General features: G+C 47.1%; 2 protein-coding genes across 3 annotated transcripts in view; both read right to left on the reverse strand.

The window, feature by feature from the left end:
• Window positions 1-10,848, reverse strand: part of LOC306709695 (myosin-10-like) — a 48,622-nt gene extending 37,774 nt beyond the window's left edge. For both annotated transcript variants that reach the window (XM_079177947.1, XM_079177946.1), the window contains exons 1-3: window positions 10,653-10,848; window positions 9,197-9,574; window positions 3,090-3,246 (exon numbers count right to left, since the gene is read on the reverse strand). In XM_079177947.1, coding sequence (XP_079034073.1) covers window positions 3,090-3,246; window positions 9,197-9,541 — 502 coding nt within the window. In that variant the 5' untranslated portion in view covers window positions 9,542-9,574; window positions 10,653-10,848. The remainder of the gene's footprint in view (window positions 1-3,089; window positions 3,247-9,196; window positions 9,575-10,652) is intronic.
• Window positions 10,849-11,552: 704 nt separating this feature from the next.
• On the reverse strand, window positions 11,553-15,662 carry ddx47 (DEAD (Asp-Glu-Ala-Asp) box polypeptide 47; the record flags this gene model as incomplete). Its single annotated transcript, XM_079177267.1, is given in 13 exon segments — window positions 11,553-11,579; window positions 11,585-11,821; window positions 12,020-12,149; window positions 12,229-12,299; window positions 12,399-12,536; window positions 13,270-13,416; window positions 13,746-13,862; window positions 13,999-14,070; window positions 14,342-14,460; window positions 14,564-14,635; window positions 14,725-14,913; window positions 15,233-15,326; window positions 15,516-15,662. Coding segments are annotated over 13 exon segments (1,545 nt in total). The 5' UTR covers window positions 15,648-15,662.
• Window positions 15,663-15,668: the final 6 nt, after the last annotated feature.

Here is a 15,668-nt window from a genome sequence, read left to right on the forward strand (position 1 = left end):
AGTCAAATTTCGTCTTGCCGGTTGGAAAAGCGTGCACACGCGCATGTCTGATGCTATACGGGGCCGGTGGTATGTGCTGAGCCATCGCTGGCATTCGCCTAATGAGCAGCTCTGTTAAGGCCCTGGGGTTTCTTGAGTAAGCTCAGATACAGTAACACTACTGTACAGTGCCACCTGGGTGTAAGTCTGCCTAATCTGTCTCCCTGGGAAACAGCCACATGAGCCAGAAACAGACAACTAACTGATGAAATGAATGAAAACTGCTAAAACACAAATGCATAGACACGGACACAGAGAATCTGGAAATCTGGTGTGGCTAGTTGAGGGGTGAAATAAGAGAAAATTGGGACACATTGTTGTTAAACAGAGGGCTAACCATGGCAATCCTGGCTGCATCCTGACATGAAGGAGTGATGAGAAGGTGGACATTCCACACACTTGTCCTCCTGTGTTTCCTGATCAAAGGAGGCGAAGGAAGCAACAAAGCAAACGGAGCCACAGCAAAGCTTCCAGCGGGCCTGCGGTTTTGTATTTTTCATGTTAAGTGAAAGGCGACCAAAATGCCTTCAAGGACGTGGGGGAATTTTTCCTCTTCAGTGTTTTCCAAGCCAGAACATTCTGGTTGAAAGAAAGAAAGAAAGAAAAAAAAAAGAAAGACTGAGCAAACTAGCGAGCAAAGCAAAGAGGAGAAGGGTGGAAATGAGAGAGGCCACAGCTGCTCTCGTCACCGAGAGAAGGAAAGGAAGCAATTATAAAACGGTAGGAGATCCGTAATAGTTTACAATAGCTGTGGAGAGTTAAACGACGCAGCTTGTCTCACCCTGAACAGGACATTAGCCACACTAAACAGACTGAAGGACATTCAGTCAATAACACGCACTAAAGTCTCTCACTGCTGCCGCCTGAAACACTGTCACTCACCAAGTGACACCTCCATTTGAGGTCCCAGGGGGGAGGTTATTTTGGTCGCACACACAGATTAGACACACACACATACACACACAGGCATCCGCCGTGACGCACCCCTGCTCGGGGGTTCTAGGGGTGCTCGGACGACGACTTGACGGTGACTCAGCTCGGAGAATTTAGCGCAGCGTGGTGTGGGAAGCTGGGACGGTGATGACCTCATTCCACAGGCTGCTCGGCCCCCGGCCCCTTGTGAGGGGACAGCAGTCCGAGAGAATGAACACCGCCGACAGGGGGGGGGGGGGGGGGGGGTCGGTGAGAAGAATGGTGGCACAAGAGAGGTGTCCCATATCCAGGCCAACATCTCGCATTGTGATAACAGGGTGAAAGGAGTGCCATATGTGACACGTGGTCCCCGCTCTGGCCCTGCTCACCAGTCGAAGTCTCAGACTGGAGCCCAGAAAACAGCCCGAGGGAAAGTAAATGATAGGGAGCCTCCAGCACACCGGTCAGACACACAAACTCTGGAGCTTTACAGCCGCAGCTGCGGAGGTCGACCAGTGACAATCAGTGACAATGTCACATCAAGGCTGGAGTATGTTGGGACAAATAAAAAGCCACGGCTGACATCGGCAAAACCAGGCTATTTAAAGAATCAAATCCCAGAGAAACAAAAGGGAGGAACTGAAGGTTTGACAGTGATGGCACACAGCAGAGAGGTTAAAGCTGTCCAAACACTGATAGACTGTGATAAAGACTGTGCTTATTACAGCGGTTCTTCTACACCAGAGACTCAAACACAATTAGTCAGACCCAAAGTGGGTCACAGTCCTGTTTGTTGTGGGTCTTTACTTTGTCAACACGTTCAAATCTCGACAACGCGCACAGAGCGAGGTGCAGACTAGAGCACGCTTCAATACAAGTCCATCAAAACAAGTTACACAACTCATATATATATATATATATATACTGGCTATCTTGCCATCATCAGGGTGAATGACTTGACTTGTGCTTCTATTATAAACTGTAAACAGACTTTGAGTATGAAACAACTGCAGTTTGTGTGTACAGGATGAAGAAGACAAGTCTCTCTATAAATTCTGTGCAGCAGGTCCAGTTAATGACAAACAATGCTGACAATGGTTGAACCTGTCGTCTCTCTTCGCCTGCTCATCTGTCTCTCTCTCGCTGTCTCTCTCTCTCTCTCTCTCTCTCTCTCTCTGGGTGTGCTTCTCTCTCTTCCCTTTGTACCAGGGCATCAGCTCCCACAGAAAACCCTCTCACCACCCACGCTATCAGGAGCTTTTAGATCTCACCCTCGCCACCTGCAGCACATTACTCATATCTGAAGCAGAGAGAGAGATGCTGTCGTCCATCTCAGCGGGGCAGCGTTATGCTGATACACTGCGCCAGCATAATAATGTCTCTTCGTGAGCAAACACTAAAAGCGGGATGTACGGCTGCACAAATCTACCGCTCTTAAAAAAAACCACGTCGCTGTGAATTGAACTTGTGTCTGAACGTGAACAGAGCCAGAGAGTTACATAAGAATAACACTTGCCAATAACATTGAAAACCAGTTTGGTATGAACAACGCAACTTAGCACTTCAATCCTAAATCCTTTGCGGCGCTGATGATGATGAACAGCCTCTAAATAGAATGCAATTACCAATTAACCAAAGGACGACCGGTGACACAGCTGGAGAACCCCGTCAGACAAGCGAGTCTTCTACATGACCCCCTTCGATGAAAGCGGACCGCTCAGACATAATCCATGATGTCACATCCTCTCTGACCTTGTGACCTTTCACACACTTCACACACTTTCTTCACATACTAATCTCCCGGGCTATGCAGTTGAAACCCCATGCTGCCTGCAAGTGAGCTAAACGAACACACACTTGCGTAAAAAAAAACAACCCACCTCAGTCTCCAGCTTAACTGCACCCGACGGCACCAGTCGAAGTATGTTTTGTGTCTACCTGGAGATGACGACAACTGAAAGGTTGTCTCATATTTCATGAGAGTGTAGTGGTGTGAAACGCTATAATTCACAACACGGACGATCATCGTGACACAAGATTCTCATAATCCTGTCAATTAAGACCAATAACTGTAGTGTGGAGCTTTACAAAAGCAAGATAAAAAGGGTCAATCGGAGGAAAATAACTGTCCGTCATACCTTGAAGCATGCAGCGGTACGCTGACTCAGAGATGGCATAGATGTGTGGCGGCATCTCGTGCCTCTTCTTCCCTCTGTACATCTCAATGATGTTCTCTGAATAGATGGGCAGGTTCTTGTAGGGGTTGATAACCACACAGAACAGGCCCGAGTATGTCTGCAATCAAACATACAAAAACAGACAAACATGGGGAAATTAATACACAGTAAGGAACAAAAAGAGAGGCTGCAGCTCAACATTTGAGTATCTATATCAGGGGTGGCCAACCCGCGGCTCCCGAGCCGCATGCGGCTCTTTGCCCGGTTTCATGCGGCTCTTATGTTCATATCGAAGTTTGTATTTGTGTTTTTTTAATGTGCGTGTTCGCTTCGCTTGAGTTAAATACGGTATTTTCGTCAAACGCGCATGTGCGGCCACAGATCCTCGTCGACCCATTTAACGCCGAGACGGACTGTTAGAAAGCCCCGCTAGTCACAGATGAGGATGCGGCTGAGTTGGAGATGATTGATCTTTGTGAGGAGGACCAACTCAAACCTGCTTTAAGGGACGGGACCATTGAGTTCTGGAAAAGTGTGCCAATGAAAAAATACCCCAATGTCAAACGGGCTGCGCTTAAGATACTGTCAATGTTTGGGTCAACATACGTCTGCGAGTCTGTGTTTTCTACCCTGAAACACGTGAAATCAAAGCATCGATCTGTTCTGACTGACACCCATGTGAAAGAATTGCTTCGAGTGGCAACAACGGAATACAAGCCAGATTTGAAGAGGATTGTTCAAGGCAAGGAATGCCAGAAGTCCCACTAAGTAACATGCATAGTAAAAGAAAAACACTATTGTAAATTATTATATTTTTGTTTGTGGACTTGGTTGAACTGAGAGTTTGTCTGTGTGACACAGTGTACACAATGTTCATTGTTGAAAATGACTGGCCTGTGGTCTTAGGAGTCAATTTCTGTCATTATCATGTTGGTGTGTGACATTTACAATAAATCTGGCTGAGCAAAGGTATGTGTGTGTGTGAGGAAGGGATAGAGTGATGCTCATGTGTGCCCATGTGTATGATGTGGCTCTTTGCGGTAACACAGTAAAAAATGTGGCTCTTGGTCTCTGACTGGTTGGCCACCCCTGATCTATATATTCCAGAAATATAAAAAACTAAACCATAAGCCATGGCTTTTCAAATCCTGCTTGAAACGGGCTAAATGAACCAGAATCTGAAGTGGATATCAAGAGAAAACACTAAAAAGGGGAGCATGCAAGTTGAAATCATCAAGTCTGCATCCTATCAGTGAAGCAAGACCCACTTTTTAGGAGCTTACATCATCATAGTGGTCATGCAGATAGATATAGACCAGACTGATTAGAGAGTCAGACTATAAATGAAACACTGAACAGACTCTCGTCTCCTGTGCAGCAACAAAAACAGTCCGAATAAGAGTCCCAATGCGAGTGTTCAAATCAAACACTGCACGGCACAATGGGAACAAAGAGTGTATGAATATTATGAAGACTCGTGTTGCAGCAAAAAAAAGCTTCCCGACTCCCCAGAGAGTGTGTGTGTGTGTGTGGTATGAACGCTTGTCGACCGGGCAGCAAGGCGGCCAGGAAAGAGTGAGAGGCCCTGGCGGGGCCGCGGTTCTCTCTCATTCTGCAGATGCTGTCGGGGCTTTGCATTCCCTCCACAGACAATACAGAGAGAGAGCTGCTTACTTTAATCATCGGCATGTTCGGCTAATCCTAGGGGCCTGCGCAAATGCCCATCTTGTACGTACTAACCAGCTACTCAGTGCTTGCTTATTAACAGTTAAACCGTAAAGGTGCTGAATTCAAAATGAGCATTAATAGGGCAGCAAACGTCTATTTGCTGTGAGACGATATCGTGGAGGTACAGAGTGACAGACGTGTTTGTTTGTTCCGTCTTCTTCTGGGGCCGTGTCGTGCGCTCTACAGTGACATGACTTTACGAGGAACACTCGCATTTCAAAGCTAAACAGTTTAAGGTTAAGTTTAAAGGAAAATTAGAAGCATTGTCCGTAAACTGTTTTTGCGATGAGGTTAAAAGTCGACTGCCAGCATGGCTCTTGGAGATCATGAAAGGCACATGTTCTCTACAGGCCGCAGTCTGTGATGAACGACCGAGCCTCTGTTTCAAGGAGCTTTGAGCTTCAAGAGCTGTCTATTCTGCTAATCCTCTCCCCGTTACTCCCGCTGCCAAAGAATGGCATCATACCATAATAAAGTCAAGTCAAAAACAGATGGAATATTATTAGATGTCCCGCGGTGATCTGTTCTTATCAAAGCATCAAAGACTGTGACATCTGCTTCGTCATTAAAACTACATCCAAGGCCGAGCGAGGCAGCCATAGGTTCACAAAGCGGGCCCAGAGAGCGGACGGCGTATTGTAACCGTTACATAACAGCTCAGGTAGGGCCCTCAGTCGGCACCGAGCAAACTGATGCCCGGTACCGCTGTTGCAGACGGGGGGGAAAAAAAAGCAAAAACAAGAACGCAGACTGAAATGGAGAGTGGAGCAATGATTCGGCTGACAGAGCTCCCTCAGGTCCAATCCGGCAGAGAGGCAGCGGTGCAACAAACAGTGAACCACTTTCTCAGCCGTCCTGTACATTGCTCCCAACCTGAGGGGAGGAGAGAGAGAGAGAGAGAGAGAGAGAGAGAAAGGGCTGAAATTCTAACTCTCCGCTCTCTTTTTTCGAGTCCAATGAAACATTTATTTCCCCCTTATCTGGAAACTGGAGCTGCTATAAATAGGAGGTGTGTTCTGTTCTCAGCTGAGCGGTAGCTGGACTACAGGTCCAACGTGGACCGTCTCAGGCGGCTGAAGGATTCAAGGGGTCATTGCAGTTTGCTGCATCACGTCCTATATATGTGCATGATGATGATGCGCGACCAGGCACAGAGCGCTTAGTCGTCTCCAGAGTTGAAGTGGAGCGTCAGGCTTTTGTTTATTTTCATTGCTTGAGAATAACATCTCTAAAAATAACAACAGTGGTTGAATTTGACTTTTATCTTAAGTTAGAGGTCCCTTATTATTCCAACAATCAAATGAAAAACAGCCTCAAAATAGAATCATTCAATACTTTCCACATGCTTGTTGTTGGACTTCTTCCCTTGCAGGAGTTATTGTTAAATCTCCTGCAGGATCAATGCAGCATAAATAACATTTACTACCGCTGTTGCCAGCTAGCCAGAGCATACGGCTAACTCCACGCCGCCGCCTGCCAAACAGACGGGCCTGGCCCGGTCCAGGAAAGAGAAGGTGATATTTCCACTGTGAAATCAGATCCAGGGGAGGGGATGCCGTGGCCTAGTAACAGCTGAGCATCACACGGACAACAGCAGACACAACAGCCGACCCCATCTGCCATCTCTGATCAGTCAGGGCAGCAGCGTGCCTATACGTGGAAAAGGCCCGTCTCCACCGCAGAGGCTGGAGAGGGGCTCTCTGGGCGCCGTCGATCTGCGTGGAGACCTTGACCGCGGTTCACTCTGGTGATTTCACAACGGCGCTTGCGAATACTTCCGCCTGGGCTTTGAAATACGATCGATACCCCGAAATGCGTGGTATTAAATCACATTGACAGCAGCAGGACACCTGCTGTTCTCCAGCTTTAACAAGTTGGAAATTCTTGCTCGCTGGCTTTTTAGAGCGGCGGGGCCGTCAAAACGTGTGCTGCGGTGCAGCTCATTAAAATGTGAATCAGAAGGAGTTTAGATTCGAGTCGCACATGCTTGTGTTTGGCAAACAGAATGTCAAAGGTTACATCGGGGGTCCTGCAAACGTCCGGCAGAAGGAGACACCACATGTGGCTTTAATTCAAACATGTAAAAACTCTCTGAGAATGATTGTTTGCCCCGCAGCAGATCCAACGTTAGAAATTAGCAAAACCCATTTTGAGGAGGGAGACGGGACAAGTTGGCTTGCAGACATCTAGCATTTGAATCATATAAAAAATAAAAAGTATGGATGTAACAAATACGATGAGGTCTAGATGCAATAAAAAGACACAAAGTCCATGCCATTAATGTGCAGGACCAGTGAGGCAGGGAAGAGGAGTGTGGGAACGGGAGGAGAGGTGGTGAGGACAGGACGGACGCTGAGCAGCAGCAGAGCTGATGTGGGCGGCCGGGCGGGAGACAGACAGACGGACAATCTTTCTGACATGGAAGAATGCTGAGGCTTTCTAGCAGCTGAGGCTTATCCAACGACACACAAAGGCCCGCTTGTGGCCCCCGCTGGCGTGGCGTAGCCTGGCGTTGTAGCATTGCGGTTATTTAGCCTGTGATTCACCACCTCACAGATAGCTGAAGCTACGATACGCGGGGCTCAACGGGCTGACTGACATCACACGGACGAAGCCACAGAAGGAGCCGGTACAGGACAGATGAACCGCTCAGAGAGCAGAGGATTAAAAATGCAGTGGTGACCTTAAGGGTTTTCAGTTGCTGGCCAGTAAAGGTGTTTGATTGCAATCCACAGAAAAACCAATAGCCAATATTACTCAGCTATGGCTATTTTTGTTGATAATTACTTTAATATATGTGTGTGTGTGTGTGTGTGTGTGTGTGGGGTGATAGAGACTCTTAACAGATGCGGATCACGTTGTGGTTCAGACATGAAGTCTTCCCAACCACCTTCAACTAAGAACACAGCCTGGGGGAGCCATAATATTATGTCTGCAGTAGATGTAGCTGAGCTCTGGGGGGGTAAGTCAAATACACTGGAAAGCGTTTAGAACATCGGGGGGGGGGGGGTTCTTCTTGTAAGAGCCAGCTGAATAGAGGAGATTCTCTTCCTGATAGAAAACCAACACCGTCAGACACATGTTTTCAATTCCTCTTAGCCAAGGGGTGAATCAAGAAGCTCCAAAGCCAGTTCTGACCCACCAAAGAAGAAGAAATGGTGACCACTATGGTAATAGAGAGAAAATGAAGAGTAGAGGAATGGGATGGACTGGCATGATGGGATGGACTTCATCTGAGAGACAGCGGTGAGGTTATTTTATGTCTCGTGAAGAAGCTCAATTATAAGTTCTACAATTCCCTCTGCAGTCCCCCGTCTCAGGTATGAACCAACCCACATTCTATTCGTGGAAAACGTGTCACTAACTGGGTCAAGATCACAACTAGAACATCACAGAGCTGCTCCGTCTGTGGTAACGCAGCGATACGGACCGCTGCAAACATTGGCTGTGATAAATGCAGATGTGTAATTAAGAAATGAGATGCTTAACCGTGTTTGTTTTGGATTACATTTTGGACCACAGATGCCAGAGCTTTACCGAACTACTCTACAAGCTGAATACATTTAGAAACGTTGGTCTTGTACCGCCATGTGTATGGGGGGGGGGGGGGGGGGGGGGGCTTCGGCACGTAAACAGCATTTTCATATGTATCTGAATTAGTGTGTATTGAAAATGTCAAGGCTTAAAGACAAGATTACATCATAATTCCGGTATCGTGCATTTTGGGCGAAAAATAAAAATAAAGAGAGCGAGAGAGAGAGAGAGGTCAAGACATCTCTGGGATCACACAAGGTCCACCGGTCGGGGCAGGGAGCAGGACAAACAAACTGAAAGCAGTAGTGTTTATGGAAGAGGCCTGCCTCTGGCTTTAGGTGAGGGAGAAGCTGTGGGGGGGGGGGGGGGGGGGGGTAACGATCTGTAACCCAGAGGCACTAAAGACAGACGATCAAGTGGAGGTGAAAGTCTGGCAATGGTTAAAAGACAAGCACGGTCTGTCACGCATGCTGCGTGGCCATGTGTTTGGTGGGGATTCATACAGAACGAGCAGAAAGCTCAATGCCCTCTCTGTCCCCGAACAAAAAACGAATATCAGAACTCAATTTTGACACAAGAGTGCCAAAGACAGACGGCTAAAAGTTAAGACTATGTGTGCATACAAGCAGAAATACTGCCCATCATTTTTTTTTATTATAACAACTAGGGGTGAGATTCAATCTACAGCTGTGAGAGGATCTGTGAGTTTATAAGGTTAATCATTAACCCTGTGTGGAGAGCAGCAACCATTACAAAAGACACTCTTCATTACAAAAGACACTCTTTGAAGGATCTAAGTCACTCACGTATATGAGCCCAGAGTAGTAGCGGTCCTTCAGGTTGTGCAGCACCGAGGCCTCGTTCAGACAGGTGAGCTCGGCCATGTCCTCCACCTTGCTGAACTTGGGCGGGTTCATCTTCTGGATGTCATCCTTGTTGACCACCGCCTTCTTGCCGTTCTCGGCCAGCTCCAGCAGCACCTCGTCGCCGCGCTCCTCCCGGATGCTGGCCGCCTCGAAGCCATTGCGCTCCGAGGGTATCCACACCAGCTTCTTGGCCGTCCAGTCGGCCTGCGTGGCTGGGTTGTAAACCACAGCCCGGTCCACGAACAGGTACCGCTCCGGGTCCTCTTGCCCACTCCGTTGAGACATCTTACCTGGGCTTTACCAGAGCAACGTGGCCACCTGGAACAGACAGGTAGACATCACAGGTAGGATATGAAACATCAGAAACACCTCATGCGCCCTTTAATACTCTTTGTGCATTTATGATTTTCTTTTGTAACTACACTCTATTATACATATTTAACAACTGTATTACAAACAGATCATTCTGTGTGATAGACGGGATGGATATATATTTATATAATAAAACTCCTAGTGTAATAAAGTAGCAAACACAGTGCATCCAGTTCAGAGCAGTGACAGACGGTGGCACAAGTTCAAAGTTAGACTGCACTATAGGTGTGAGTGTAGGTCTGATAGTCCAATGCGCATACTGCGTAGGCTTCACCGCTCTCGCAGCAGATGCAACGGGAGGGAGCGACGTCGCGAACGGCACCTCACCACGTCCTCTTCCAGAGATCTTGCGGTATAGAAAATAAACCACCGTAGTTCAGATAGGCTAGAACCTGCGCGTGTCTGTGCAGACGGGAGCTTATATAACGGATAAAGTGACAACGCACACAATGAACAGAAACCCCGCAGTGTGTGGGTTAAGTCGCTCCTGTGGTCCGGCTTACCAATATTAGGCTTAATATCTGCGGTGTTTTAAGCTAAACCTGCGCAACGGATATAGCGTTAGCAAACTAATGTGACGTTAGCCAAACTAGTGACGTTAACCGGAATGCGCACGATACGGTAAATTATGTAATAACGGTGAATAACGTCAGCTAAAAGTCCAGTTATCACCGGGAGAACGGCTGTTACGATAAACAAGAACAATTAACTTCAGTCATTTAAAAATATATATATTAATACTATCTGCAGCAATGCTTAACACAACTAAAAGTGTGACGTTACTCATTAAGCTATAGCTTAACACAGCTAAATATCACTTATTTCATCTATTAGAGTTTCAGTGTTACCTCTTTATCTAACTCAGCAAGGTTCCTCACATTTAAAAGAGTCTTAACTCACTAATTAATGTTTCCTAAATACTCACTGCCGTTATAGTCAAAACTTAGTTTCCAGGGAAACCTCCATCCTGAAGCCTGCTCCGCTCACACACCCCCCCACCGCAGCTTCATAACAGTTAATGTACCTGGTGTGTGTCTGTGTGTGTGTCGTTAAGTCAGCGAAGCAGCAGTCCGATCCTGTTCACCAAGCAGTCAGATCTCTCTCCCCCACGGACGACGACGACGATGCGACCCCCGTGTGCGACTAGCTGCTTCCACACAACTGAATGAAACGCGGGCATGTAACAGGGGCTCCGGTATGCGCCACATGCACAGTGCGCTGCCTCCACACTGAGCTACTGCCTCCACACTGGGGCCCCTCCTCACCGGAGCGGACTCGGACCGTTGCTTGCTCCCGCCTACTTCGGACTGTGCTCACATAGAGACGGACCGAGCAGATCAATCCGCCACACAGTGACAGCTTCAGAGATGACTCACAGGAGCAGAAATATGGATCTTGTGTGTGCGTGTGTCACGGTCTCTTTTAACTCATGAATTAAAACACGTTGATGACGAATTGCACGAGGACATTGTGCTTCAGTAAAATCTATCCCAAAAATATCTATGCATTGCACACACCCACTGGATGCAGCCCAGAGACAATTGGGCTTTCACTTTGCGGTCTCTCTCCTCTCTCCCGTCATTGGCTGAGAGAAACCAACCCTCCGATCTGTAAACCAATGACATGCACACAATGATGATCGATATTGCAACTGTTGCTTACCTGCATTACAAGCAACTTAAAAAATAAGTACCTCACACGTTTTCATTCTTAACAAAATGTCATTTAAGAACAATGTCAGAAAGACACAAGAGCAGCAAAAAAAAGAGAAAAAGTCTGGCAATCATACACCACCACCACAAACAAAAGCTTTGGTTTTTACACTGGTATTTTATTACAAATGGGAAAATCTCATAGAGGGGCAGGGAAAGCAAGTTTTACATCCAAAAACAAGAAAGGCATTGTATTGTTATGTACAATCAGTTTATGGAGGAGGCTTCAGTGTCCTCCTCTCCAGGCTGCTCCACCTCTCTTCTTCATCCCCCCTCCACCCCCTCCACCTCCTCCTCCTCCTCCACCACCTCCTCCTCCTCCTCCACCTCTCCCTCTTCCTCTCCCTCCTTCTCTCGCTCCTCCTCCTCCTCCTACCCCTCCTCTCACTTTCTTCCTCACACCGCTTGCTTGTTCTGTGTCATCCTGGTCTCCATCTCCTCCTCTGGGCCTTTTCTTTTTCTCACCTTGCTCCTTCATTTCCTGAGGAAGACAGTTGTTTTTCAATATACAATCCAGATATGACATCCATCTTTCAGTGGTACTCAAGTTATTTGGACAGTAATGCACAGATTTCTGTTCATACGGTATGTTCTTAACAAGCGTTCGTTAGCTAAAGAGGGTTTTTGCGATAATGTTTGTGGTGCCATTTGAAACACATTCAGAAAAGTGACGACTCACCAGCCTGGCAAACCTCTGGGCCTCGCTCACCCTCTCCACCAACATCATCACCTCATCCTCCTGGGTAGGGAAGGCAGGAAGCTTCTTCCCAATCAGGCTTTCGATCCGCTGGAAAAGCTCCACGTCATATCTGAGGGAACAGAACGTGTCAGTTTGATACAGTTCTTTTGCAAAGCATTAGAAAACAACAGCGGAGAACACGTTCTTACTGAGTGACAAAAGTGATGGATTTCCCAGACCGCCCTGCTCTGGCTGTTCGTCCGACTCTATGGATGTAGTCCTATGGAGGGGAGACACATCCACAGATCCGATCAAAATCCACTCAAACTCATGAAACCATCAAACAAACTGGCAGCGCTGAACACCAGCGCCTACGCACCTTGGAGTGGGTGGGGATGTCGTAGTTGATGACGCAGTCGACATGAGGAATGTCCAGTCCTCTGGACGCCACGTCTGTCGCCAGCAGCACCGACCGAGACTTGGACTTGAACTTGTTCAGCGCTCCAAGACGTTTGTTCTGAGCAACAGAGGGAGGAAGATCCAGAGAGTCAATTTGGTGTGAGAGTATAAATGTGCACCATATGTACCAGCATGCATACACTCTGTGCTTTCATGTCAGATTTGGTAAAGTTTGTAAAGTTGCATTACTGCACGGCACTAAACCAGAAGAGGGCGCTGTTCCACTAGCCTAAATAGAGCCAATGCTACTCCACATTCACACAATGGCTGTAAAAAGGATTGAGTGTTTGTCCTCGCTGCTTCAGACATGGCTCATCAGCTTATGGTAGACATGATGATCTGTTGATGATGACTTTTTATCCCATAAAAAAACTATTCTTGATTCATCGTCTATAGAACGTCAGCTTGAACAAAACAAACTAACATGTTTGATAAGCCATCAAAATAGTTTCATTTTCTATCGACTAATCGATTCATCAATTAAACATTGTAAAAGATTTGTACTGTATGCTGCGGGCACTGCAGAGGACAGCTCTGCAGTCTGCACTAGTGTTGGTAACTGCTTACTGACATTATGAACGATTGTGTTTGGAAGAAGAAAAGATTCGGTATCAGCAACATGTTTCATCAAATAACAGCGAGAAGCAGAGCATGCAAAAAAGGTACTTGTGCAATACCGTCCTTCTGTTGTCAAACCATTGCATTACATCATCATCGATGTCAACGAGGACAAACGTTTGCATGGATTTGTCTGAGTTATGAGAAAAGGCCGTGTGTGTTTGAAGGTCTACCTGACTCATCTGGCCATGAAGAGGGATGGCAGTGATGCCGAGGTTCCTTAACAACAGCGCCACCCGCTGGGCATTATTACATGTGCTGCAGAAAATCATGAATGCGTTGCCGGCCAACTCGTTCAGGATGGACACCAGGTAACAGTCCTGGAACAGAACACGAACACGAACACGAACACACACACACGAACACGAACACACACACACGAACACGAACACGAACACACACACACGAACACGAACACACGAACACGAACACACGAACACACGAACACACACACACACACACACACACACACACACACACACGAACACACGAACACACACACACACACACACACACACACACACACACACACACACACACACACACACACACACACACACACACACACACACAACGTGAGTGTGAGATTCAGCGGATGCCCAGCTTGCAGCTTCAGACATTTAAAACATGAAAGCAGAACGTGCCGTACCTTGAACTTCGATGGTATGAAGACGTAATACTGCTGTAGTTTGTCTACGGTAGAGTACTTGGTGGACACCATACACTTCACGGGATCTTTCAGAGCTGCTCTCTGTAGCTTCTGGACCTGTAGCCAAATGAAAGAATGTCAGTGAAAGAGAAAAGCGAAGTCGGCTCCACAAGTGGTGTCAGCTCATTAGTATTCAGCACGATAAACACTACAGGTCACATGCTGCTCAGTGTTCATCAGAGTTTATTTCTACCTTTTTGGTCATGGTGGCAGAGAACAAGTAGGTGCGCCGCTCTCTGGGAATCACCTTTAAGATTTTATCCACCTGGCAACATAGAGAAAACAGACTTTAAGGAACTTTAAATACCGCCTCGGTGTTGAATGGATGTTTGACAGATTTAATGTAATTCCCTCCAGGCGTTCCTGAGATATTGCATTCACGAGAATGGTAGGACGGACAGGAAACATACTGCATAATTACAATGTCTCATAGTGTCACACATTTAATTAATTTTTTTGTTAAATTAGGTGATTATGTTCCTTCATACTAAAGCTAAATGCAGAGGGAAACTGTTGCACCGACATGAATAACTCACCTCAGTCTCGAAGTCCATGTTGAGGATTCTGTCGGCTTCGTCCATGACCAGGAACTTCAGCGCTCGTAGGGAGAAGCCCTTTGTGTTCTCCATGTGGTCTATCAACCGACCAGGTGTGGCTGTAACACATTTGGTTCACTTCATCACACTGATGCTAAAACAAAACAATCGGTTTCAATTGTGATGTGATGTCGCTTAAGACTGTTTGATTTTTGGTCTTACCAATAACTATGTGTGGTTTTTTAGCCAACACCAGTGACTGGGACATCATGTCGATTCCTCCGACTATGACGGCTGCAACAGAAAGAAGCGTTAGGAACAGAACCACAGAAAGCGATCTGCCTCGTTGCAAAACCAGTCATTAACCGCCAATGGACACTCACCACACTTAACACCGATGCTGGAGCCCAGGGCCTCAAACTGCTCGGCGATCTGAAAGGCCAGCTCCCTGGTGGGGGTGAGGACGAGGGTGTGGAGCCTCTGGGGCGAACCCAGCAGGGACTGCAGGATGGGCAGAGCGAAGGCACCTGTCTTTCCGGAACCAGTCTCAGCCAGGCCGATGATATCTTTCCCTGCAGGTGCAGACAGATGTTATAGAAGTTATGTGTATTGAGAAGAAAGCAACCTAAGCACAATTTAGTGCTATACTAGGTACTGTTGCTCTTATGCAACAGATCTGAATGCTTCTTCCACCACTGGTTTTGAGAGTAAGAACGTTTGACTGACACACACACACACACACACACACACACACACACACACACACACACACACACACACACACACACACACACACACACACACACACACACACACACACACACACACACACACACACACACACCCCCTGATGGAGACATTAGACAGAAAGAGGCTTCTGGGATCACTCACCTTGCAGGGCTACAGGTATAGCTTCTACCTGGATCTTTGTTGGAATCTTCCATCCCAGCTGATCACACGCCTCACAGAGAACCTCGGTAACACCCTGGTGGATGGAGAAGACACAGACTATTAGACGTTGCCGACACTGTTTTGCTACCAAATCACAACGTGGTCAGAAAACAGGTATTTAAAATACAAGTTCAGCTGCTACTAGCTTAGTTTAGCTAGCTCAATGCTGCTGCTTTGTTGATAAAATGGCGTCGCTTCCTCGCTCTCTGTGAGATGAACCTACCAACTCCTTGAAGGTCTTCACTGCCTCCGTGTTTTCGCCGCTGTCAAGAGGGCCGTCAACATCCTCGTTACTCGAAATTTGGAGTGTTTCGTCTGTGTTTGGCTTCACGCTTTCTACAACGTCGTCCGCCATGCTGTTAGTCCCAACGTGTCG

Source organism: Pholis gunnellus, assembly GCF_910591455.1.
Source record: "Pholis gunnellus genome assembly, chromosome: 17".
NCBI classification, from domain to species: domain Eukaryota; kingdom Metazoa; phylum Chordata; class Actinopteri; order Perciformes; family Pholidae; genus Pholis; species Pholis gunnellus.